At 37.8% G+C, this 27,936-nt stretch overlaps 2 protein-coding genes across 4 annotated transcripts in view; one reads left to right on the forward strand and one right to left on the reverse strand.

The window, feature by feature from the left end:
• UMAD1 (UBAP1-MVB12-associated (UMA) domain containing 1) overlaps window positions 1–20,013 on the reverse strand; it is a 307,029-nt gene extending 287,016 nt beyond the window's left edge. Inside the window, exon 1 of one of the 3 annotated variants that reach the window (XM_077122973.1) lies at window positions 19,835–20,013. In XM_077122973.1, coding sequence (XP_076979088.1) covers window positions 19,835–19,939 — 105 coding nt within the window. In that variant the 5' untranslated portion in view covers window positions 19,940–20,013. The remainder of the gene's footprint in view (window positions 1–19,834) is intronic. The other 2 variants (XM_077123008.1, XM_077122999.1) reach the window with 2 other exon arrangements.
• Window positions 20,014–20,028: 15 nt separating this feature from the next.
• On the forward strand, window positions 20,029–25,441 carry RPA3 (replication protein A3). The gene is made up of 4 exons (XM_077123041.1): window positions 20,029–20,321; window positions 22,572–22,646; window positions 24,374–24,482; window positions 25,063–25,441. The coding sequence occupies exons 1-4, from the start codon at window positions 20,223–20,225 to the stop codon at window positions 25,143–25,145; spliced, it is 366 nt and encodes a 121-aa protein (XP_076979156.1). The 5' UTR covers window positions 20,029–20,222; the 3' UTR covers window positions 25,146–25,441.
• The last annotated feature ends 2,495 nt before the right edge of the window (window positions 25,442–27,936 follow it).

Below are 27,936 nucleotides of genomic sequence, written 5' to 3' on the forward strand. Positions count from 1 at the left end.
CTTGTAAACTAAAAAAGACCCACCTTCAATGGGTGCAGTCACCTCCATCTAACCAAAAGGCCACACTGACAACTGGGAACATCACATCTCCCTGGAGATAATCTAATCAAAGGAGTTTCCACTTTAGAATACTGAATCAGGATTAAAGGACATGGCTTTTCTGGGGTACACAACACTTTCAAACTAGCACAGCTTGGGAATCCCAGACTTCACCCAAGAAATACTCAGAGCACTGACCTCTTATTTTACATGAACACTGACAGTGAGTAAGAAAGCTGTACTATAACTTCCTCTTTTGGGGATGGGTGTGATTTTCCAGTATGTGATGCACTCTAGTCAAAAAAGATTCAAATTTCAAAAAGTTTAGTTAAGCCCGCCATGCCAAAGGACCCGGGTTTGATTCCCGGTGCCTGCCCATGTAAAAAAAAAAAAAAAAAAAAATTTAGTTAAAAAAACATATTCGTCCCCTCTTTTTAATGCTGCACAGTTTTTGTTTTTGTTTTTAATTATCCAGAGGGACTCAAAATACTGTGGGGAGATTTAGAAATTTAGAAGATAAAGCCACTACCTTCTGAGAGTATACAAACAAATCGCTTATAATTTATCATTAGATTTCAATAACTGATCAAGAAGATAATTTACAGGACACTCTAGTGTTGTGCTGAGTCTTCTAAGTTAACAATGCAATGATACTTTTCTATGTTTTAAAAAAGTTACAAACATAATTCTACATAGCCACCACAAACAAACCACTTTTAATATATGGGCTTATAATAATAATGCCTACAAATACATTCTAAATTCTACCTACTTCATTCAAGTTGCAACTCTCTGAAATGAAAAACATCCTGAAAAAGACTCCAGTTGACTCTAATAAAAAGCATCTCTCCACATAAAACAAATATCTTAAGTGAGAAAAACACATTTAAATAATGCCCTAAGGGAGAATGAAGTCACCCAAATATGAAGCCACAATTCTTTACAACTCTCTAGAGCATTAGGAAACTTAAAATGAATAAGCAAAAATAATACTTATTCTGCAGTCTGTCTCTCTGAATTGCTCTATTTGCTCACTTTTAAAGTCATACAATAGATCATGCTCAACTTACAAAGAGGACTCATTCCCAAAATTTCCCACTGAAAGTCTGTATCATCATAATGATCTACAGATTCAACACAATCTCAATCAAAATTTCAACAGCCTACTTTGAAGAAATAAAAAAGCAAATTATCAAATTTATTTGGATGGGTAAGGGGCCGTGAATAGACAAAACTATCTTGAAAAAGATGAATGATGATGGAAGACTCACACTTCCTGACCTTAAAGCAAATTGCAAAGCTACAGTGAACAAAAGGGCATGGTACTGGCACAAAGATTAAAATATCAGCCAATGGAATCAAATTGAGGGTTCAGAAATAGACCTTCCACTAATGGCCATTTGATTATTTTTTTTTATTAATTAAAAAAAATTTAACAACAAACAAAAACATTAACATATGGTCATTCCGTTCTACATATATAATCAGTAATTCACAATATTATCACATAGTTGCATATTCATCATTTCTTAGAACATTTGCATCAATTCAGAAAAAGAAATAAAAAGACAACAGAAAAAGAAATAAAACGAAAACAGAAAAAAACATTATACATACCATACCCCTCGCTTTCATTGATCACTAGCATTTCAAACTAAATTTATTTCAACATTTGTTTCCCCTATTATTTATTTTTATTCCATATGTTCTACTCTTCTGTTGACAAGGTAGATAGAAGGAGCATGAGACACAAGGTTTTCACAATCACACAGTCACATTGTGAAAGTTATATCATTATACAATCTTCTTCAAGAAACATGGCTACTGAAACACAGCTCTACATTTTCAGGTAGTTCCCTCCAGCCTCTCCATTACATCCTGAATAACAAGGTGATATCTACTTAACCTGCAAGAATAACCTCCAGGATAACCTCTAGACTCTGTTTGGAATCTCTCAGCCATTGACACTTTGTCTCATTTCACTCTTCCCCCTTTTGGTTGAGAAGGTTTTGTCAATCCCTTGATGCTGAGTCTCAGCTCATTCTAGGGTTTTTCTCAATCCCTTGATGCTGAGTCTCAGCTTATTCTAGGATTTCTGTTCCACGTTCCCAGGAAGGTCCACACCCTTGGGAGTCATGTCCCATGGAGACAGAGGGAGGGTGGTGAATTTGCTTGTTGTGTTGACTGGAGAGAGAGGCCACATCTGAGCAACAAAAGAGGTTCTCTTCGGGGTGACTCTTAGGCCTAAATTTTAAGTAGACTTGACCTATCCTTTGTGGGGTTAAGCTTCATATGAACAAACCCCAAGACTGGGGGCTCAGCCTATAGCTTTGGTTGTCCACACTGCTTGTGAGAAAATCGAGAATTCAATTGGGGAAGTTGAATTTCTCCCTGTTCTCACCATTTCCTGAAGGGGACTTTGCAAATACTTTTCCACTCACTGATCGAATCACTCTGGGATTCATCGGGGTATCACTCTGGATAAACCAACAAAATCTCATGCCCTACCCAAGATTCCAAGTACTTATGGTGTTCAATCAAGCTATCTACATAAGTTATATCAGGAAATGCACTAGTTAAAATATAAATTTTGCACCAAATAAACATTTTTTGCTTTAGTCTCACACATAAGGTGAGATTTTAAAATATTAATTACCATCTATTTTCAGCACCCTGCAGTAATGACATTCCTTTGTTCCTCCTCATGCAAAAACATTTTTAAATTTTGTACATTTAATCACTATCATTATACACTCTAGGCATTCCTAGATTATACCATCTCAATCTTTATCGTCTATCTTTCTTTCTGATTTCATTTATGCCCCCAGCCCTCCTCCTGCTATCATTCTCACATGCAGTTTCATTCAATTTTTTAACATAATTGCATTACAGTTAGGTAGTATCATGCTGCCCATTTCTGAGTTTTTATATTCAGTCCTGTTGCACAATCTGCATCCCTTCAGCTCCAATTACCCAATATCTTACCCTATTTCTATCTCCTGACTGTCTGTTACCAATGAAATATTCCAAGTTTATTCACTAATGTCAGTTCATATCAGTGAGACCATACAGTATTTGTCCTTTTGTTTTTGGCTAATCTCAATCAGCATAATGTCCTCAAGGTCCATCATCTTGTTACATATTTCATAACTTTATTCTGTCTTACATCTGCATAATATTCCATCGTATGCATATACCACAGTTTGTTTAGCCACTTGTCTGTTGATGGACATTTTGGCTGTTTCCATCTCTTTGCAATTGTAAATAATGCTGCTATAAACATTGGTGTGCAAATGTTGGTTTGTGTCCTTGCCCTCATGTCCTTTGAGTAGATACCTAGCAATGGTATTGCCGGGTCATGCCATTTGATTTTTGAGAAGACTGCCAAGTCCACTCAATGGGGAAAGAATAGCTTTCAGATAAGCACAATTTTCTCCTAACAGTCAGTTGTTTGGTTATTCATTTATTAATTCATCCAACAAATATTTTTCAGGGGCAGATATTGGCTGGGCACTGTGCTAAGCCCTAGAGAAACAAAACCAGATGAGGTACTTTTCTCCAAATTCTAAGAACTAACCAACCTTCTTGCTGTCTCTTGTCCTGCTTCTCTACCACTTCTCACAATGCCAAAACATGGTGGTTAACTCCTCTATAAAAGCAGCACCAGCCATTCAAGTGGCTAACAGGGGCTGGTCTAGTTAAGAAGTATAGCTCTACCTGCAGGAAGATGGCAGAACAGGAGAGGCTAGTTCACCCCTGCTCCACGGAACAACTAAAGATATGGCAGAAAAATGACCAAGACAGTGGTTCCGGAGTACAAGTGACCAGAGAGGGACTTCTATAGTATACAGGGGGGACCTGGATGAAAAAGTGGAGAAATGACAATTGAGAGGACTGGGTGAGTTCATCCACCCCTAGAATGGATTGCAAAGTGCAGGCTGAAGCAGGAGCTAAAGGAGCACCACGCTCCTGCACGCCCACAACAGTATGAGCTCGAGTGATCTTCCCTCTCAGCTCCACAGCTGGGTGCTCCTGTGGGGAACCCAGGAGCCAGCAGACTTGGTATACCTATGCACAGAGAACTTGTGGGGCACAGTGCCTACCCCTAGCACGGGAGGCAGGCTGCTGTAGTCACCTGGTTTTGGCTGAGACTGGGGGGCCCTCCTCTTGGGAGGAAGGGGAGGACATATAGCTGAACTGATTCAATAACTGGCCAGTGAAAGAGACTCTGTAGGTCCTGCTGCTTTTATCCTTTTGCCATGGGGCCCAGGAGCACTCACAAAGGGCACGGACAGAGTGACATGGGTGCAAGCCATGCTGCACCTCAAGGTACTCCTGGACTGGCTGTGGGTAGCAGTTGTTGAAATACCAAGTCCCACAGCCCAAGGTCATTCCATATGGGAGCCTGGGGACCACCAGATTCATCATGTCCACAAGTGGATTGGGTTAGTGGCTTTTAGCACGCACGGAGACCAGCAGCCTTGACTGGCTTTTACCAGTTGGATCCTGGACAAGATGTCTGACATAGGGAAAGTTGGGCCTATGGAGAAGAGGTGGTCCAAGAGTGCCATCTGCTGGGAAGATGCAGAAAGTGCAGTTTGGCAAACCTTTCTACCTAGCTTTTAACAGATCTCCAATTAGAGTTGCACTTCCTGAATGAGGTCCCAGCTTTGGTGTGGCTGGGAACTATTGATAAACCAAGGGCAAAGGAGACCTACAATAAAAACCCAACAACTATAAAATCTCAAATGAGTGAGGGAAATCAACTTATCAATATAATCAAATGCCTCAAAGGCAGCAAAAAATCACAAAGCATATAAAAATGAAAGAAGATATGGCCCAGCCAAATGACCAAACAAGACACCAAGAAGAGACACAGAATTTGAAATGACTAATCAAATATGTCCTCAAAAATCTCCAAAATAAGTTCAATGGGTTGGCTAGACATAAAGGCTATCAAGAAGACAGTAGAAGAGTATAAAGAAGAATTTGTAAGAAGAAATAGAAAAACAGCAGATCTTATGGAAATGAAAGATATCATAGATCAAATTTAAAACAGACTATATAATATACTACTATATAAAAATATATTACTACAGCAGATTTGAAGAGGTAGAAAAAAGTGAACTAGAGGACAGGACAATTGAATTTGAATGCACAAAAGAAAAAATGGCAAAGAAGAAAAAATTGACTAAGATGTCAGGGCAATGACAGACAACATGAAATGTGCAACTATAAGAATAATTGGTGGCCCAGAAGGAGAAGAGAAGAGTAAAGGGCTAAGAAAATTACTCGAGGACATAATTGGGGAAAACTTCCCAGCTCTTAAACAAGACATAAATATACAAACCAAAGAAGCACAATGCACTCCAAATAGAATAAATCCAAATAGACCTACTCCAAGATACATATTAATCAGACCATCAAATGCTGAAAAGAAGCAGAAAGTCCTGAAAGCAGCAAGAGAAAAGTGATTTACCACATATAAGGGAAGCCACATAAGATTAAATTCGGCCAACTCCACAGGCACTTAAAGGCCAGAAGGCAGCGGTGTGATATATTTAAGATTCTGAAAGAGAAAAATTTCCAGCCAAGAATTCTTTATCAGAAAAGTTGTCTTTCAAAAGTGAGGGAGAGGGCGGTGCAACAGTGGCTCAGTGGCAGAGCCACTGTGGCAGGGCCTGGGTCTCGATTCGCAGAGCCTGCCCATACCAAATTCACAAGCAAATGCTGAGAGAATGTTTTAACAAGGGACTGGCACTGAAAGAAAACTAACAGAGTTCTGTTGGCTGGAAAAAAAAAGGGTGAGAGAGGTCTGGAGGAGGGCATGAAATTGAAGAATATTAGTAAGGGGAACTTAAAGGATAAAAAGAAAGAGAAGGAAAAATATATAGATGTGACAATAAAACCAAAGGATAGGATGGTAGATTCAAGGAATGTCTTTAGAGTAATAACTTCGAATGTTAATAGATTAAACTCGCCAATTAAAAAATACAGAATGGCAGAATGGATTTAATAATATGATCCATTTATATGTTGTTTACAAGAGATGATCTTAGACCCAAGGATACAAATAGTTTGAAAGTGAAACAATGGAAAAAGATATTCCATGCAAGCTGTAACCAAAAGAAAGCAGGAGTAGCTATACCAAAATCAGAGCAAATGGACTTTAAATGTAAAGATGTCATAAGAGACAAGGAAGGACACTACATATTAATAAAAAGGACAATTGACCAAGAAGAAATAACAATCTTAACTGTTTATGCACCCAATAAAGGAACCCAAAATACCTGAGGCAAACACTGGCAAAACTGGAGGGAGGAATAGATGTTTCAACAATAATAGTGGGAGATTTCAATACTGCATTCTCTTCTAGAGTCCAATAACCAAAGAGGATCAAGAAGGAAATAGAGAACCTAAACAATTTGATAAATGAACTAGACCTAACAAACATATATAGATCATTGCACACCAGAACAATATAGATCATTGCACACCAGAACAAAAGGATATACATTCTTCTCAAGTGCTCATGGAACATTCTCCAGGATAGATTAGATTTTAACAAATTCTAAAAGATTGAAATTATTCAGAGCACTTTTTCTGACCATAATGGAATAAAGCTGGAAATCAGTAACCACCAAAGAACCAGAACTTTCACAAATATATTGGAATTAAATACCACAATCTTAAACAATCAATGGGTCAAAGAAAAAATTTTAAGAGAAATCAGTAAATATCTGGAGATGAATGAAAATGAGAACACAATATATCAGAACTTAAGGAATGCAGCAAGGCAGTGTTGAGAGGGAAATTTATTGCTCGAAATGCCTATATTAAAAAAGAAGAAAGAGCAAGAATCAAGGACTACTCACTAGCGAAACCAGAGAAACAGCAAACTAATCCAAAGCAAAGAGAAGAGAAATAACAAAAATTAAAGCAGAAATAAATGAATTGGAGAACAAAAAAAAAGATTCGATAAAACCAAAAGTTGGTTCTTTCAGAAAATCAGTAAAATTGATGGACACCTACATAGGCTGACAAGGAAAAAATGAGAGAATACAATCAATTAAAATCAGAAATGGGGGGGTCATTACCAACCCTGAAGACGCTTTTTAAAAAATCATAGGATACTATAACTATATACCAACTAACAAGACAACTTAGAGAAATGGACAAATTCCTAGAAACACACAAACAACCTATACTGAATCAAGAAGAAATAGAAGACCTCAACAAACAAATTACAAGTAAAGAGACTCAATCAGTCATCAAAAATCCTCCTACAAAGAAAAGCCCAAGGCCAGATAGCTTCACAGGGTAATTTCACCAAACATTCCAAAAAGAACGAACACCATTCTTGCTCAAAGTCTTCGAAAAAACTGAGGAAAAAGAAACACTATCTAACTCATTTTATGAAGCTAACATCACTCTAATAACAAAATCAGATAAAGACACTATAAGAAAGGGAAACTACAGGTCAATCTCTCTAATGAATATAGATGCAAAAATTCTCAATAAAATAATTGCAAATTGAATCCAACGGCACATTAAAAGAATTATACCATGACCAAGTGAGGTTTATTCCAGGCATCAAGGGTGGTTCAACACAAGAAAATCAATGTAATACAAGTTGAAAGGAAAAAATCACATGATTACCTCCATCAACACAGAAAAAGCATTCGACAAAATTTAGCATCCTTTTCTGACAAAAACACTTCAGAAGATAGGAATCAAAGGAAACTTCCTCAATATGATAAAGGGCATATATTAAAAACCCACAACCAACATCACACTCAATGATGAGAGATTAAGGGCCTTTCCCCTGAGATCAGGAATGAGACAAGGATGCTCGCTGTCACCACAATTATTTAACATTGTGCTAGAAGTTCTAGCTAGAGCAGTCAGGAAGGATAAAGAAATAAAAGGCATCCAAATAGGAAAGGAAATAGTAAAACTTTCATTATTTGCAGATGAAATGATCCTATACTTGGAAAATCCTGAGAAATCTATGACAAAGCTACTTGAGCTAATAAAAAAAAATCAGCAAGGTGGTGGGGATACAAGATTAATGTGCAAAAATCAGTAATGCTTCTATACACAAGTAATGACCTAACTGAGGAGACAATTAAGAAAAATATTCCATTCACAATAGCAACTAAAAGAATTGAGTATCTAGGAACAAATTTAACCAGGAATATAAAGGACTTGTATATAGAAAACGACAAAACATTGTTAAAAGAAATCAAAGATCTAAAGAGGTGTAAAGACATTCTGTGTTCATGGATAGGAAGACTAAATATTGTTAAGATGTCAATTCTGTCCAAACTGATCTACAGATTCAACATGATACCAACAGAAATTTCTAGCAGCCTACTTAGCAGAAATGGAAATACTGATTATCAAATTCACTTTGGGGGGCCCCCAAACCCAAAAATGTCTAGAAAAAAAAAGAATGAAGCTCAAGGACTCATGCTCCCTGACTTTCAAGTATTTTATAAAGCCACAGTGGTCAAAACAGCATGGTATCAATATAAAGGTAGAGAAATTGATCAATGGAATTGAGAGCTCAGAAATAGACCCTTAGATCTATGGCCAATTGGTATTTGACAAGCCTGACAAATCCACTCAACTGGGACAGAACAGTCTCTTTGAAAAATGGTGCTGGGAAAAATGGATATCCATCTCCAAAAGAATGCAAGAGGACCCTATTTCACTCCCTATATAAAATTTAACTCAAATAGAACCCAGACCTAAATGTAAGAGCCAGTACCATAAAACTTATAGAAGAAAATATGGAAAAACAACTTCAAGACCAAGTAATAGGAGGTAGTTTCTTAAACCTTACATCCAAAGAAGAAGCAACAAAAGAAAAAATAGATAAATGGGAACTCCTCAAAAATCAATGCTTCTGGGCGGGCCACGGTGGCTCAGCAGGTAAGAGTGCTTGCCTGCCATGCCCAAGGACCCAGGTTCGATTCCCGGTGCCTGCCGATGTTAAAAAAAAAAATCAATGCTTCTGCTTCTCAAAGGACTTTCTCAAAAAGGTGAAGAGGCAGCCAACTCAATGGGACGAAATATTTGGAAACCATGTATCAGATAAGGGTTTTATATCCAGTATATATAAAGAAATCATACAACTCAACAATAAAAGAACAAACAATCCAATTATACAATAGGCAAAAGATATGAATAGGTATTTTTCCCAAAAGGAAATACAAATGGCTAAAAAGTACATGAAAAGATTCATCTTCATTATTTATAAGGGAAATGCAAATCAAAACCACAATGAGATATCATTAATGGCTACTATTAAACAAACAGGAAACTTCAAATGTTGGCAAGGATGTGGAGAAACTGGAACACTTATTCACTACTGGTAGGAATGTATAATGTACAGTCATTGTGGAAGACAGTTTGGCAGTTCCTCAGAAAACTAAATATCGAGTTATATACTTGGTATATACCCAGAAAAGCTGAAAGTAGTGTCACAAACAGACATATGAACACTGATGTTATAGCAGCATTATTCACAGTTGCCAAAAGATGGAAACAACCCAAGCATCCATCAACAGACAAGTGGATAAACAAAATGTGGTATATAATACAATGGAATATTATGCAGCAGTAAGAAGAAATGAGGCCCTGAAGCATATGACAATATGGATGAACCTGGAGGACATAATGCTGAGGGAAATAAGCTACGCACAAAAGGATAGACACTGTCTTGATTTCACTAATATGAACCCCCTCAAAAACATAAACTCAGGGTCTTAAAATGTAGAATATAGGGGTCCTAGAGATAGGCAGGAGCTAGAGAAGGGGAAATGGTTACCTAATATGTACAGACCAGTTAACGAGATTGAACTTAAAAAGTATGGGAATGGATGGATGTGATGTAGTTCATTAGTGGGCTTATAAGCAATAGTGCCATATTTAAGGTGAATATAACTGAAAGGGGTTGTTTAGAGCCATGCACCTCACCAATCAGCACTAAGAAATATAAATAACTTATTTCATGAACTACTTCAAAAGTATGACACTTGTACAAAGAGTTAATAGAAGGGTATATGGGTAAAATTACTAATTACATGCTATACAGGAATATATTACTAGTACCACAACAATATTAGGGGTAAATAATTAGTGGGGGCAGAGACAAGAGTTAAGGGGAGCTTTGAATTTTCTCTTTGGTGTGTATGTGTCTCTATCTGGTCTCTTTACCTTTGGAGCAAAGAAAATTGTCTAAAATGGAGACAGATGATTGTACAACTAAGTGAAGATACTGTGAAACATTATTTTGGATAGACTATACGCTATACAAACATATCTCAAAAAATCTGCAGATTCAAAATAAACAAACAAGCAAAGATTCAAGCTAGAGAAAACGTGGAGAGATAGGTGTACTTTGGGAGGGTAGCAGAACGGGACAGCCCTTCTGGGGAATAATGTAGTTGATCCACAGAAGGCTAAATATAGGGTCACAATATGATTAGACAATCCCACTACTGGGAATATACTTGAAAGAACTGAAAGCAGGAACACAAATAGCCATTTGCACACGGATGTTTACGGTGACATTATTCATGATACCCAATGGACAGAGGTGGCTGAAGGGTACATTGAGAAGCAGAAGGGCGAACAGTGGTACATACATATGATGGAATATTGTGTGGCTACAGAAAGGAATGAAATCATGAGACATGCAATGAGGTGAATGAACCATGAGGACATTATAAAGAGCAAAATAAGCCAGAGACAAAGAGACAAATGCCTCTTTTAGAAAATACTTATAAGAAAGTTGGGGCCTAGATTGTAAGCTCTTAGAGCAGTCACATTTATTCTTGAGTTTTAAGTATTATTTCTAAATTCTGAGATGCTGTGCTATATGTGTATTTTCTTGGAGCTTTGGGTGCCTGTGTGATACTTGAGACCCAGAGCTGCAGCTCTGAAAGTCAGCATTTCTACATACAGAAAGTGTTAAAGAAGCCAAAAAAGAGATCAGCTTCAAACAGAGGTAAGGACAAAGGGGGTCTGGTTAAGACTAAGGTTAATCAAAATACAGGGTAAAGGATACTGTTCATATTTTCAAACTTCACCTACTGTATGAGATCACAGAAAGAGAGGTTTATTTTGCCTAAAACCTAAATTATCTATAGCACCCAATCTAACTTAACCTGTCTGGCCAGTTCAATTAAACAACCTAAACATGTGGAGCCTAAAATTGGGAACAAGGTCTTATAGTTCTGTATAGTGTAATGTAATACCCAGATACATTCAAGAATATGTTGGGCAGATAATTAAAAAGTATTGGCAAAGTCCCTTGATGGACTGGTGAAAAAATACAGAACCATTAAACTTTCCCACATTGGAAAACCTTGTGACCCTCTCAAACAGTAGGGACTCCCAAGTTAATAGGCTACACCCTTGATCTTGAGACTTGCTCTTACAAAACTTGTTTCTGTAACAGAGAGGGTAAGCCTACCTATAATAATGCCAAGAGTTACTTCCAGAAAAACCTCTTTTGTTGCTCAGATGTGGCCTCTCTCTCTCTCTGTCTCTAAGCCCAAATCAGCAAGGAAAATCATCACCTTCCCCCCTAGCTGGGACATGACATTCAGGCGTATAAGTCTCCCCAGCAATGTGGGACGTGACTCCCAGGGATAAACCTGGCCCTGGCACCATGGGATTGACAATGCCTACATGACCAAAAAGGGGAAAAGAAATGTATCAAAATAAGGTAATGGTGGCTAAAAGATTTCAAATAGAGTCTAGAGGGTATTCTGGAGGTTACTCTTAGCTAATCTTAGGCTAGATATTGCTAATTACCATGGTATGCAAAGTCCCAACCAATAGCATTCCTGTAAACCCTAAAGAATACTGATGCTCTATCTGAGATGCTATAAAAAAAGTTTCACTCATTAAAAAGTTTATTTTTCAGAAACCTATCAACTACAGATGGTTCTGAGGCCAGATAAGCCCTGAAACACAGTTACCATCTCTCCAAGAGGATCAACCAGTTGCATTCTCCTGTCCCATCATGGATACCTCTTTTCGAGTTAGAATGGCCACTGCCTAAATAGCTCTAAAGATTGGGAGAAGGATCAAAGGAGAAGGAGGAGTTGCATCAGAGAAAATAAGATTTAGCAAATGACTAAGACTACTCAATCATTATCTTGATATTTCTTTTGAGTTCCCAGTGTCTCAGAGAAGCTAGAAGAAAACACCTGAAATGGTGAGACTGTAACCCGTATAATATTTTGAAATTTGTTCTAAAACTACTTGTTAAAATGTACTTCGAAACTTATTGCTTTTTTGTATCTATATTTCACGATTAAAAATTACTAAAAAGAAATTCTAATAATATGAATAAATGCTAAAACATCAAGGTGAAAATTGTTCACAGGATACGGTAACAAATATGTTTATCAAAATTTCTCAGGCCAAAGACCAAAAGCGATTGCACCAGAATACTGAAAGATATTTTTCTTAAAAAAAAAAAGTATAGCTAGCTGTCTAAATAGTTGCTTCAGACCCCTGAATAAACAAGACAGTCACTTGTTTTACCTTCTCCCAATTTTTCATTAAAATGCACATAAAGAAAAGCAAGACAATAACTGGCAATAACTCTGTCAACTAAAAATAAGAGATCATATGCTAAAGTCTGTCATATTTCCACGAACTACGTGATCAGTGGGGACTACCCAAGAAGCACATTCTTCACATGCTGCCACACGCTATATCTCCTGAAATACTATCCAAGGAATAAATGAATGAATATGTGAACAAACAAGCAAACTAAAACAAGAACGAGAACTGCAAAAAGGATGGGAAACACATTTCATACATCCCCACATCCTGAGCTTAATTTTAAAACATAGGAGGCCATACCTAGCAGAAAAATGAGCTGCCAGAAGTCTCAGTATGGAGTCACAGTATGGAAACTCTTTCCAATGTCTAACAGAACTACAGTCTCTCTTCTATTCAGAGACCTTAGTTCTTGGCCTGAGCAAGTCAACAAAAAGGAATGAAGAAGATGATGAGAGGAATGAGAAGCCTGAGGAGGACTATAAAACAGAGTTCAAAACTTCCCTGTGATCAGAGCATAGGAAGGATGTCTATTTTCAAATTAACAGAACCGAAAACTCCTAATTCACTCAGCCCCACTCAACCTAGCAGACCCACACATAATAAGTCCTGTGAAAGCACCGGGAATCAAAACGAGCCTAGAAGGGTATACATCCATGTGACTTTCAGAATTAGACTCAGAAACAAGTTTAGTGAGGGAGACTAAAGTAAATCTCAGGCAACCAGACTGTCCTTCAACAAGAGATCAGCAGAATGAGATCAAAATAAGGAAGGGAGGGTGGGCCACGGTGGCTCAGCAGGTAAGAATGCTTGCCTGCCAAGCCCAAGGACCCGGGTTCAATTCCCGGTGCCTGCCCATGTAAAAAAAAAAGAAAATAAGGAAGGAAACATATGGAAGCAAACACAAAGAGAAAGAACATCTTTATTAACTTCTTTTTTTTTTTTTTTGGCACGGGCAGGCACCCGGGTTAGAATCGAACCCGGGTCTCTGGCATGACAGGAAAGAACTCTGCCACTGAGCCACCGTTGCACCACCAAGAACATCTTTATGATGATAATTTTTCACAAGGAATAGTTGAAGAGTGTTTATCTCCTTGGTAAACCTCAGTGGGTTGCAAGATGCATAATCTCTAACATTGAGGCTGCTGAGGAGAGTTGGGCAAACATACCATCAACCATAATTCAGGGTTTCTTGCTTCTAGGAAGGGAGCTCAAGATTTTCTTTCTCTTTCACTGTTTCACTCTTTATCCAAAGATGCCCCATATATATCTAAGGTCAGTATGGCCATGATATAACAACTCTAAATTATGATTTATTATTTACGCATTTGCCATAATATAGCACTGTGCTCAGTGTTTTACATACATGATTTTATTTATGCTAACAACAACCCTATAGGCTTTGTTATCCTCCATCTTAATTAGAAATTCAGCTCTGAAAGGTTGATTAAACGCATCCAAAAGTAATTTAAGTGAACTATGCCATGATTTAATCCCCATCAATCTGCTCCAAAGCCTATTTTCTTCACTCTGTGCTATAGTGCCTTAATATCCAAACCTGAACTATCTCCTCCAGCACAAGTTTCTCCTCTATTCTCTATCTCGGGAAAGAGCATGATAGTTCAATCAGCTTCCAGAGACAAAACCCAAAGTGTTACCTTGATTTCACCCTCTTCTTATACCCCACATCTACCAATCATTAAATCTTATAACTCCACATCTCCTGAAACTTTTTATATACCGACTGTCACTACTTTAGTTCCGCTTACCACAATCTCCAGCATGGATAACTGCAACTGCTCTGGGAAATATTCCAACATACTGGACCCCCAGCCACCCATATTTGTACTCAATTCTCCCTATGCCCCCTTCCCTACCACAGTTGTTTGGAACCAAGAATAATCACCTGATTGGAACCTAGCCAATTAGATTCTCCAAACAGCTGGGATAACCACTTAGGTCTACATAATCAGTGAAGAAACAAATGTTTGTGTGAGGGAGTATATGTCTCACAAAGAGATGGAAGATAGCTTGGATTAGAAATCTTTCCCATTCATGGTTCCAGTTCCTTGTGAGGTCAATAACCCTGGGGCTAGTTAAGCTGACCCACAGTGGTTCTAATCAGTTTTCTTTTGACTTAAAAGTTTAAACTGGTTTATAGAAGTCATGTTACTTGTACCAAAAGCACCTTGACTGCAACATTCCAAGCCATTTTTCATTCTGAACCCAGAATGTTCAGTTTAAAATGTCACACTGAACATCTCACTTCCCAATCCAATACTTCCTTCCAGTATCACCATTATTTAAGCCCAAACTCCTTGGCATGGCATTTAAGGAAAACATTCCAAGTTATGATCTCTACTTATTTTTACCCCTGCCACTTTCCAACACCCTACTTTACCTTCAGGGTCTCAATCAAGCACTCAGCACTCAAGATCCACCAAGGTTTTGGTGAAAGTACTGTTAGATTTGATGTCCTCACAAAAGCAAAATCCCCACACTAGCTCTCTAAGGTACAGCATTTGTGATACAAAAAGCCAAGTATAAGCCCCTTGAGCAACCCATCCCTAACAAAACAGAAAGTCAAAAACAATGCCAGAATATTTTATCTGTCCTGGCCTAGGAAGTAGCCTTGAGGATGTAACTACATGGTGAGCATAGGGGAACAGAAAGGCAGAGTCTGGATTGTATCACGCAAATACTGAATTGCATTTCTCTGGACTTTGAGATGTGAAAATAAGCTTTTGTGTATTTTAGGATACTTTTACTTTGGGTATTCAGTTTTATGCAGCCAAAGTCTATCTTAACTGAAATACCATTCCTATTTAAAATGGTAATGCAGGTTCTAACCTGGACAATAAAGCAAGACAAATAAATAAAATAAACAAAGATTGTTAAGGAGGAGACAAAACTGTAATTATGAAATTTGGGGGGAAGACTTTAAGAGTATGAAAATAGCTTCTCCCCAAACAAATACAAGGATTCAATGCAAAGATGATCAAAAGCCTAAAGCAATTTTTCATAGAACTTGACTAAGGCACAGTATTTTGGTTTGCTAATGCTGCTGGAATGCAACAAAGAGAAACAGAAAAGCTTTTATAAGGGAGATTTATTAGGTTACAAGTTTATAGTTCTCCAAAAGCCATCCAGAGAAAGATACCTTGACTTTGAAGAAAGCCTGAACAGTGTCTGGGATTTCTCTAGCAGCTGGGAAAGCACGGCTGGCGTCTGAGGTCCTTGCTTCAGGTTCATCACTTTGTGCTTTTAATTCCAGTGGCCTCCTCTCCAAGCATCTGTGGGCCATCACTTAGCTTCTCTGGGGTAAAACTCTGGGTTCTGGCTTGCTTAGCATCTTATGGGAAGGCACACAGTAACAAATGCTGGGCTCCTCTCCCAGCATCTGGTTTCAAATGGATCTCACAGATCCTGTGGATCTTTCTGGTGTTTTCCTCTGCATCTCCAAACATCTGTGTCTCTATCAGTTCTCCAAACATCTTCAAATGTCTGCATCTGAGCTTTCTCTAAAATGTTTCCCCTTTTAAAGGACTTCAGTAAACTAAGTCCCACCTCAAATGGGCAGGGTCACATCTCCAAGTAATCAAAAAGTCATACACAACTGGTGTGTCACATTGCCATAAAAACAATCTAATCAAGAGGGCTCACCCTACAAAACTGAATCAGGATTAAAAGAACATGGCTGCCCCCACAAGAATGGAGTAGGATTAAAAGAATAAGCCTGTTTTGGGGGGTATATACAATTTCAAACCAGCACAAACAGCAAAGAGGAAAAAATAATCAAGACACTACAGAAGAAACCAGAAAGGTAGAAAGATTTGCACCCCTGGACATCCTACGGATTGTGTATTGGGTATAGACCAATGAAACAGAATTGAGTAAGCAGAAACAGGTTCGTGCATACACCTAAACTTTAAGTTGACACTGCATATTTGTGGCCAAAAAAGGTGATCTAGTCAGTGAGGCTGGGACAACTGAAAGAAAACAAAGCAAATTGCATACTTATCTGGTAAGGTACATAAAAACATCAATTCTAGATGACGGAATATTAAATCTGAAAGGCAAAACTATAAACATTTTAGGGAAAAAAAAGAATACCTTTAAGGGATTGGTTGTGATTCTTAATGACATATATTTAAATGGCCTTTTTCAACTATATTAAAATAAAGAAAAATATTTAACTATATTAAAATTAAGAGCTCTTTTTAAGAAAAGAACCAGGAAGAAAACTGAGAAAATACTTTTGTAACATTATTATGCACACTAATAGGAAGAACTCTCACAAACCAATAAGAAAAAGACAACTCAAAATAAAATCGGAAGAAAATCAAAAATAGTAAACACAAATAGCCAAAACGTATTTGAAAAGAAAGAAGTAATCAGGGAAATGCAAATTAAGACTTCTGCCAGTTTGAATCTGTGGTGGACCCCAGAAAAGCTATGTCCTTTAATCCTCATTCAGTATTGCTGGGTGGGAGCTTTTTGATTGCTTTTTCCATGGAGATGTGACCTACCCAACTGTGGGTGGTAACTTTTGATTAGATGGCTTCCATGGAGTTGTGGTGGGTGGTAACTTTTGATTAGATGGCTTCCATGGAGTTGTGGTTGTGACTCCACCCATGCCAGGTGGGTCCTGATTAGTTTACTGGAATTCTTAAAAGAGGAAGCATTTTGGAGAGAGTCCTTTTTTAGAGCCAGGACCACCACAGAGCCCACACAGCTAGAGACCTTTGGAGACGAAGAAGGAAAACGCCCCAGGGAGACCTTTTTGAAACAAGAAGCCTGGAGAGAAAGTTAGGACACGCCTGGAGAGAAAGTTAGCCGATGCAGCTATGTTCACCATTGCCTTTCCAGCTGAAAGCGAAACCCTGAAATTTATCAGCCTTCCTGAACCAAGCTTTCTTTCCCTTGATGCCTCAGATTGAACATTTCTATAGCCTTGCTTTAATTGGGACATTTTCACGGCCTTAGAACTATGGACTTGCAACTTAATAAATTCCCCCTTTTAAAAGTCATTCTATTACTGGTATATCACATTCCAGCAGCTAGCAAACGAGAAAAAGGCTACATCTGAAGGAAAAAAAAATTTCAAGCATTGATTTTCAACAATGTGGATCAACTGAAACAATCCTATACTCCTGACAGGAGGATAAATTAGTACCACCACTTGGGGAAACTACTTGATTTTTACTACTGAAGATGTGGACCCTATGCTCCAGGGATTCCACTGAAATACCTTTGCACAAATGCACCAGGAAATAGATACAAAATATTCAGAGTAGCCTTGTATGCAAGAGGAGAAAACTGCAAACAATCAAAATCTCAGTCAATAATAGAATGAAAAGAATTTATTCTGTCTACATATGTCAGCATAGATTAATCTCAAAAGAAGCAAGTTACATAACATATACAAACTGTGGTTCCTTTTACATTAAGGTAAAAAACTTGCAAAACTAAATAACACACCATTTAGAAATGCCAACATATATGATAAAACTATACAGAAAAGCTTAGGATGCAAAATGCAAATTTCAGTATAGTGGTTACTTCTGGATGGAAAGGAGGATATGATTGGGAAAATGCAATCTACCAACTGGTAATGATCCATGTTTTAAGATGAATAAGAGGCCCACTTGGGTACATTCAATTTTTCCAGAAACTATACATACCAGATCTTTCCCATGCACAATACAATTAATAATATATTCTAAGTGACTCAAAGATATCCAGAAACCTGTTTTAAAATTTCTCCTTGCTCATCTTTCCTAAATTTCTTTGCTTTCCTAATTTCTTTGCTTTCAAGTGGTCTTTTATTTGGGACTTTAAGGGCTGCTCTTTTTTAAATTGCTATTACATTAAAATCATTCATGAGTACCCTATCCTATAAAACACACACCATCAACTTGTTTTCCAAAGCAATGCTATAAGTGCAAAAGGCCTTAAAGCTTTATGCAGACATGTACCATAGACTTTAACTTGCACCAACACAACCACCACATTTTATATACCCTGCTTCTGTTTAACGAAATCCTTTAAACTTGTTTTCACGGCAAAATTAAAAACAAACATATTACTAGTAGGTAAACACTAGAAGGAGGCTACATATCATTTACTTATGGTACAGCAGATTTCAATCTTAAATTACAGCCTTAGTTCTCAAAGAGGATCTTCTTTGCTTAAGGTAAAAACTGAAAGACAACTAATGACTGTGGCTAGTTTCCTGATTTTGAAAACCATGACACACCTGTAGCTCTGGGCAAATTTCCAGATTCAGTTTCTCACACACGAAACAATAAAACCCAATTTAAAAAATCTTTTCTCCAATTTCCGCAGCACCGTCTGCAAGTATTTTTATGAGCGCTCATTCTGGAATATCCCTGGCAAGGCAGGCACCAATCCCAGCAGACAGACCCCGAAAATCAAAAGACACAAGCTTTGTGCCACACGGTGGGTCCGCAACAGCTCCGAGAACCCCATGAACAGCGTCCTGAGATGTGGAGAGAGGTGATAGAGTGTTGGAGCTTAAAAAGAGTTCGTTAACCATATGGTCAAACGTTAAAGTCAGCGGGGTCCTTCCAAATCATTCAATATATCCTACTCTTTATGCAGATGAGGAAACTATGCCTTAGGGGGAAGAGCACTTGCAGAATCGAAAAAAAAAATGATTTAAACTTGTCTCCTCTCGTTGACCAGTGGTCCCAGTCTCCTCCCATGCCCCCCAATGCTTCTATTCGCTGCTAACACGTAGCGAGCAAGAGGACCGACCCCTCCGGAGGGTGGCCATACTGTCAGGACCCGAAAGCGTTTTATAGGTAATCGAGCTAACCCCTTCTTCTTACAGGTGGGGAAACTGAAGCTGGAAAGTGACTCAGCTTGGGCGGTAAATCATCGACCCTCTGCCCCCAAGAAGGGAACCTGAAGAAGGTGATTAAAGTCGCCGGTAACCCCTACTTCCTGTCTCCAAGAGGGCGACTGTCAACAAACCCCGAGATCCCCAAATTTCATTCAGCAAGAATCCAGTGCCTCCCACATGGACCCAGGAAGAGCGGATGCGAGATAATTGGGACTGCTGGTGTACAGCACTGAAAACGCCGCGGCAGCAGCCGGCGCCGAACTCGAGCCTCGCTCTTCAGCATCTCCCCGCGGGGAAAAGGGGAAACAAGAAGGTGTCACCTCCCGCGAGAAGAAGTACCTGTGGCTCTTGCAGCAGTCCCCCGCCGCAGGGCGCCGGCGCCCGACACCCCACTTCCGGGGTCAAGTCACCGTGGGGAGGCCCTAGACCGCGGCAGGGGAGCATCAGACCCCGCCCCCATCGCCTCCTTCTCCCAGAACCGGACCAACTTCCGGGACGCCGCGCGTCACTAAGCAGCCGATCTCCACTTCCGGACGCGTACCTCAATCTCTCCCTCCTTCCCCACTTCTTTCCCGGGCCGCCCACTTGCGATCGCTGTTTCCTCGCGTTTGATTGGCAGAGCGGGAGGGCTGGTCTTCGCTGATTGGTGCACCCAGAGACGCCCGCGGGGCGCGCTGTTTCAGGCGTGTGCCAGTCTCCCGCCAGCTGTAAATCTTGCGCCGCCGTCATGGCGGACGTTATGGAGTTCCCGAAGCGGCGCATCAACGCGAGCATGCTAGTTCAGTTCATCGACCGGCCTGTATGCTTCGTAGGCAGGCTGGAAAAGGTGCGTGGGCTCGCCACCCTGGGCTCCCGGGTCGGTAGCCAGATGGGGGGACTGTAACCGTGAGGGTGGCAAATCTCGAGGTGGCTAACGGAGGGAAGGACAGAAGGCCCCATAGCATCACCGCGCACCCAGTTGCTTTATTTTTTAGATGGGAACTTTCCCCCGACTTTTTAGCCATTGCAGCCTCGTTTTGATGTCTCTTTAATGGTGCGGAAACACGATGTTTTCCCAGTGCCCTCCGTTATAAACTCCAGGTCGGTCTACTCCCGTTGTTTGTATTTACTTAAATTATAGACATACCTCCCAAATCTACATTCTGGTTTTTCATTTTAGCCAGATTTGACCGTGACCGCAAGTAGTTTAATGTGCTTGCTTGCTTTTCTAGAATTCTTCTGGAATTTTCTTTTCTGAAATGTTCCCTCTTCCTAAATTTCGTTTTCTCATTGAAGTCGCCTCTCCTTAAGACCTTTCTTGAATGTCCCTTGTAGATCCCATAGCAGCCTGTTATCTTACGTCCTGTTATCCTGTAGTCCATAAAAATCCTAAAGGCTGAAAAAGATCCAGATGATTCAGTTCGCCCCACCACCACCACCACCACCACCACTACCACCATTCTGCAGAAACAAAACCGAAGTCTCAGGGTTAGTGAACCCAGAAACTGAAGGAAAGAAAACTATTATGTAAAGGCTTATTTAGTAGCTCATTTCATTCACACATGAACTTCGTGGAATAAGTGTTATTCCGACTTCACAGATTGGGAGGAGTGGTGGTATTTTCAGTGAAATGCTCAGGGCTGCAGAAAGTGGCATAATTGGCATTTAAACCAGATCTCACAGCACTCTTTGCAGCTCCTTCCCAAGCATGGAATCCAGATCTTCTGGCAATCAATTCTCTCTTCATTATGCCTAGTTTTTAAAAACATACCCCACTTGGGATATGTACTGCCTAATTATGTGCACCAGCAGATCTGATTTATAGCAGATCATAGCATAGTGTTTCCAGACTTAGCAAAAATATTGGACAGCTAAGAGTATTTATTGTTTATCTGATATTCAAATTTAACTGGTCATTCTGTGACAGGTGGAAACACAAGACTGATTTAAATGAAATAAACTGTTAAAAAAAAACAGTTGCTTTGATTGAAATCATGGCCTGGAACAAATATTTGTACATTAGTGTTTGTAGCTGCATTGTTCACAATAGTCAAAAGATAGAAGCAGCCCACATGTCCATCAACAGATGAATGGATAAATGTGGTATATGCATACAAAGTAACATTATTCAAATGTAAAAAGAAATGAAGTTCTGATACACAGGAAAACACAGATAAACCTAGATGGCATCATGTTAAATGAAATAAACCAGATACTAAAGGACAAATGTGGTATGATCTCACTTGTCTGCACTTAGACTAAGCACATTTCTCAGAGATATAATAGAGGACAAGTTATGGTGGAGCAGTTGATGGAAGTAGTTTTGCTTAATGGGTTCAGAGTTTTATTCAAGATGATGAAAAAGTTGGGTGATGGATCTTGATGATGGTAGCACAATGTTGTGAATATTATTAATACCACAGAATTGTACATTTGAAAAGTGTATAAAATGGGAAATTTTGAGTCGTATATATATGTTGCTACAACTAAAAAGGTTTTTTTTTTTAAAGTTGGAGGTTTTATATCAAAATACTGAATTAAGAAATAGTTACATAAACACACTTAGAATTAGGAAAACAGTACCATAGATTTATTTATATATATATGTAATATATATATAATTTGTTTTTATAACAGAATTTTTCCTAGGAGTGACAGATAGGGCAAGGGGATGTTTTTTTTTCATGAGTGGTCCTTCTTATACTACATGATTTTTTAGAGTTCCTGGTTCCTGATGTAACAAACTGTATTTTATTAGAGACCATTAATTTCTTCCCTCTATCCAGACCTGTATGTAAGTAAATTGTTTAATTACAGATTTAGACAAGTTGAAGAGTTCCTTTCCTAGATGTATGAAGCTCTAAGGAATACCAATAATCTTTGTTTGGGCATTCCATGTCTTTATAACTGTAAGCACTTGAAGGAATTATAAGACATTTGCCAAAATTTAAAAAAATTTGCTTTATGTTAATCAGCTAAGTAAGTTTAGGTCAATCTGCTCATCTTTTATCGAATTGTTTTCATTTGTTTATTTTAATAAGATTTTAGAGGTTTTGTTTTTGTGTGTGTTATTTTTAATTATGTATTTTTTTCTTAGATTCATCCCACTGGAAAAATGTTTATTCTTTCAGATGGAGAAGGAAAAAATGGAACCATTGAGTTGATGGAACCTGTATGTTTAAATATTTTTTTAACTTATTTTTTATTATCAAACCAAAACAACATAGAAACGTGAACATTCATGCAAGGTGTACAATCAGTGGCTCACAACATCATCACATAGTAGTATATTCATCACCAGGATCATTTTTTAGAACATTTGCATCATTCCAGAAAAAGAGATAAAAAAGAAAAAGCTCTTATATACCATACCCCTTATCCCTCCCTCTCATTGACCACTAGTATTTCTGTCTACTCAGTATATTTTAACCTTTGTTCCCCCTATTTTTTATTTATTTTTGATCCATATTTTTTTACTCATGTGTCAATATTGTAGATAAAAGGAGTATCAGACACAAGGTTTTCACACTTACATAGCCACATTGTGAAAGCTATATCAGTATACATTCATCTTCAAGAAACATGGCAACTGGAATACAGCTCTGCAGTTTCAGGCAGTTCCCTCTAGCCTCTCTAATACACCTTAAATTAAAAAGGGGATATCTATAAAATGCGTAAGAATAACCTCCAGGATAACCTCTCGACTGTGTTTGAAATCTCTCAGCCACTGACACTTACTTTATCTCATTTCTCTCTTCCCCCGTTTCGTCAACAAGGTTTTCTTGGTGCTGAATCCGAGCTCATTCTAGAATTTCTGTCCCACATTACCAGGGAGGTTTACACCACTGGGATTTGTGTCCCAGGTAGAGGAGGAGGGCACTGAGTTTGCTTGCTGTATTGGCTGAGAGATAGGCCACATCTGAGCCAAATATTAACTCTTTGTACATTATAGTTAATTCTTCATCTTGAGTTGGTTTTTTGCTGATGTTTCCAATTCCTGGAGTAGATATATAAAGAACAAGTTTGTAAAACTTCCCTGGCTCTAAAATTCTTGTTCTCTTCTCACATTATATTTATTTACCTTTGCATTCTATCCAATGATTCTGATTGTTGAATATATCCCTTAAATGCTGGATAACAATTTTCACTCTTTATAAAGATCATAAAACCGCTTAAGAAAATCTTCATTTTTAATTGTTTTCTTCCTCAGAGTTTCATTAACATTTGTTCCCCCTATTATTTATTTATTTTTAATCCATACTTCTTTTAACTCATTCGTCAATATTGTAGATAAAAGGAGTATCAGACACAAGGTTTTAACACTTACATAGTCACATTGTGAAAGCTGTATCATTATACATTCATCTTCAAGAAACATGGCTACTGGAACACACCTCTACAGTTTCAGGCATTTCCCTCTAGCCTCTCTAATATACCTTAAATTAAAAAGTCTATTTTCTATTTATGTGTCCTTATGCTTTTAGTTGTCAGTTACTTGTTTTCAAAACATTTTTGTCTTGGTCTTTTCTGAAGACACATGTTCTGTTTGGTTAGTGTATTCAGAACACACTGCACTGAAAATCATAGGTAATTGAATGGTTCTGCTCAACAGGTCATTTTAAACAGATTACTGCTTATAGAAATGCTGCCCATTCTTACAGTCTTTATTTCTAAATGATTTTGTCTCTTACTTGAAGCCACTGCTTAAAGATAAGGGAACATGTGACTTGCTGCTAGTCAGTACTTGTTGAGCAAGTTTGAATTCAATTTTTGCATTAGTAAATTTAAAAATGCTTTTGTTAGCTGAAATGAAGGATAAGTAAATTGTATAACCATTTTCAACAGTAATTATCTACTGAAACATGTCACACCAAGTTAACATTATGTTCTCTGTGTTAGCTTGATGAAGAAATCTCTGGAATCGTGGAAGTAGTTGGAAGAGTGACGAACAAGGCCACTATCATGTGTGCATCTTACATCCAGTTTAAAGAAGATAACTGTCCTTTTGGTAAATAAAGCATTCCAGTATTTAGTGGTCTTATATATTAGCCAGAAAACAGTTTTATTCTTAACTTGATATGTGTCAGTTTTGGTTTCAGTCTTACCTCATTTTCAATTTCTGTAGCATTTTCTGATCCTTAAGGAAAATGGAAGGACATTTTGGCCTCCTTCTAAATAGTGCTTGTATATAAATAGGAAACTCAGTGAAAATTAATTAATATTTATGGAAAGAGAAATTTAAAGAATATGTCAAACAAAAACAATACTAATTAATTTTTTTTTTCTTTTTTTTTTTTTTAATACGTGGTTTGAAGGTGCTGAACCATGCATAATACCTAAAGCATGACTAGGCAGGGACAATGCCTTGGTAACAGATGTCAAAATGAATGGTCTCCCGTCCCCCATGTCCTTTTTTTTTTTGGAGGGACTGTTAAATAAATATGATCTACATCTCAGTTGTAGAAATTGTATCATGAAAATAAGTTGACCTCTAAAAGAGAGAAAAGAGAGACAGAAATCTTTTAGATAATAATTGATGTTAAAGCTTTCCACTGTAAATTAAATGCTTACTAAAATGTTTCTTTCAGATCTTGGACTCTACAATGAAGCTGTGAAAATTATCCATGAGTTCCCTCAGTTTTTTCCTTTGGGGGTTGTGCAGTATGATTAATTTTTATGATTGTGAATGATCTACCTTAAAGACTATTGAAGGAGGCCTCTGATGTTTGGAGAAATGCTTGTGATTTCTAGTATTTAATTTGCTCTTTTTTTTATACTCCATTTATCTAACCATAGATATTCCAATTCAATCTTTGACGAAGCTAGTATATTGACATTTCTCACCTAAGGAGTAAGAGAGCTTTTATAAAGATTTTCTTCTTTAGTATACAGTCAGATTAGGTCAAGAGGAAAGCAGTTGTCTGGGTTTAGTTTTCAGTTTTATTAATAAAATTAAAACAGAATGAACTGTTGGTTGTTTTCATTCTTATTCTTTTAGTCATTTACTCAAGAACGAATTTGGAATGTCAAAACTATAAGGTCAAAACTTAGACCTACCAGTATGAAACCCTAGGCCAGCTCTGTTAAGGATTTACTCTCTACCTCACATGCTGTACTATGTTGTTATTTCTTTGACATTCTATGTAAAATGATTTTGACTGATTAGAAAGAGCAAACAGTCATACATGTTTGGGATTTTAAAACTGAGCTTTTACCAAGTATCAAACAAGGGATACATGATCATTAAAACAGGTGATGAAATGACTTAAATTTTTTGTCTTCCTTTCAACTGTTCCTGTTCAACTGTTCAACTTGTTCCCTATATCAAGGAATTCTTGTTTACCTCCAAGTAGTGTTGCGAGTGGCTGGAGAGAGATGCAGCAGGGGTAGGATAGAGCAAGATGGCAGAACTGTGGTGCCCTGTGTTATCATTTAGGTTTCATGGCTTGATCCATTCTCTTTAGTGAGGAAATAAACTAAGTCCAAGTCCATTTAGACTGTAAATTATACCAAACAATATTTATTTTAAATTGATAGAATCTTAAATTTCAACTTCTCTCACCCTAAAATACTCTGCATACTATTTAAGGGACATTGCTATAGCCACTTATTGTAAAAGCATTTTATTATAGGAAGGGTAGACAATTGCAGTTTAAAATATATGGGAGAGCTCTAAAAATACATATAAAAGGGACATCAGCCAGTCTCGGTACACAGTGTTAATGTTGGGTGACAGGAGGCCCAGTCATTAATTCTGTGTTAACCCCTGACAGCTAAGTGCTATTGAAAGTTGAAGTTACCCTCCTTGAAACTGTCCCTTGAGCAATCCAAGTTTAATAAATTAGACTAAATGTTTTCTGTCAAATGAATCTTTTATGCTAATGATTTATGATGCTATATCTGTACTCTCAACCTCCCTTCTAAACAGTGCAACATATGCACCCGGATGTCCCACCAGCATTTCCGTTTGAAAGACCAGTTAGCTTCTCTGCCATATGTTCCTGTTTCTTATTTTTGGTAATAGCTTTACTGAAATATAAATCCCATATCATACAAGTCACCCATTTAAAGTGGGTTTTACTATATTCACAGAGCTGTGCAATAATCATCACAATCAATTTTAGAACATTTTTATTACTCCAAATAGGAATCCTGTACCATTTATCCATAACGTCCAAATTGTCCCATTCTCCCTCCATACCCTGGCAACCCCTAATCTACTTTATGTCTCTCTAGATTTGCCTATTCTGGACATTATCTATAAATGGAATCATATAATATGTGGTCTTTTGTGACTGGCTTCTTTTACTTAACATAATGTTTTCAAGGGTCATCTATGTCTAATGTATCAGTACTTCATTCCTTTTTATGGAATATACCATATATTTATCCATTACTAGGTAAATATTTGGGTAGTTTCCACCTTTTGACTTATGAATAATGCTAATGACATTTGTGTACAACTTTTGTGTGGCCATTATCTGGTGGTAACTCTTATGTTTAACTTTTTGAGAAACCACCAAACTGTTTTCCAAAGTTGTTGCATCATTTTACATTCCCACCAATGGTGTATGAGGATTCTAATTTCTCCACATGGTCACCAACACTTATTATTTGATTTGTTGATTAAAGCCGTCCTAGTGAGTGTGAGATCAGTATGTCAACTGTGGTTTTGATTTACCCCATTTATTTTACAGCTACCATAATCAACTCAGTTGCCCAGAAAGTCTTTTATTCCTCCAGGCCTAACTCATTGCCACTGTAAGTTCAGGCCATTGTCTCATTTAAACTATTGTAACAGCCTTTCTGTTTCCAGCCTCTTCCCATCATCTAGTCAATAGAATTGCATTAAATATCAATTCTAATCATGCTATAAAGCTTAAAAACTTGGAAAGTATGAATAGGGAAAAACTTCAGTGGAGAAACGTGTAAACACTGCTTTAACAAAATGATCACGATTAATTTCCATGATGTTATATGGATATGTGCCTTCTGACATGATGTGAAGAGAAGGGCACTTCATCTGGTAGTATTTCCGAACTCTAAAAGCCAAATTAATGGGCATCTAAAAGCTACCTGATCAGTAACCCCCTCAAAACTGTCAAGGTCATGAAAAACAAAGAAACAAACTCAGCTACCTGCTCAGTAACCCCCTCAAAACTGTCAAGGTCATGAAAAACAAAGAAACAAACTCACATAAAGAGGAGACTAAGGAGACGTGAAAAATAAACATGATTTGAGATCCAGCATTAGCTTCTGTTACAGAATAACAATAAAGTGAAATCTGAATAAAGTTGGGAGTTTAGTTAATAGTGGTATACTTTTTGTTGATTTCTTAACTGACGAATATACCAAGATAATGTAAGATTACAATATTTAAAGGAGACTATAGTTGGGAGAGGGGTGTATAAGAACTCTAAACCTAAAATGCTCCAAAAGAAATATATATATTTTAAAAATCA

This window comes from Tamandua tetradactyla, chromosome 1 (genome assembly GCF_023851605.1).
Source record: "Tamandua tetradactyla isolate mTamTet1 chromosome 1, mTamTet1.pri, whole genome shotgun sequence".
Lineage (NCBI taxonomy): Eukaryota > Metazoa > Chordata > Mammalia > Pilosa > Myrmecophagidae > Tamandua > Tamandua tetradactyla.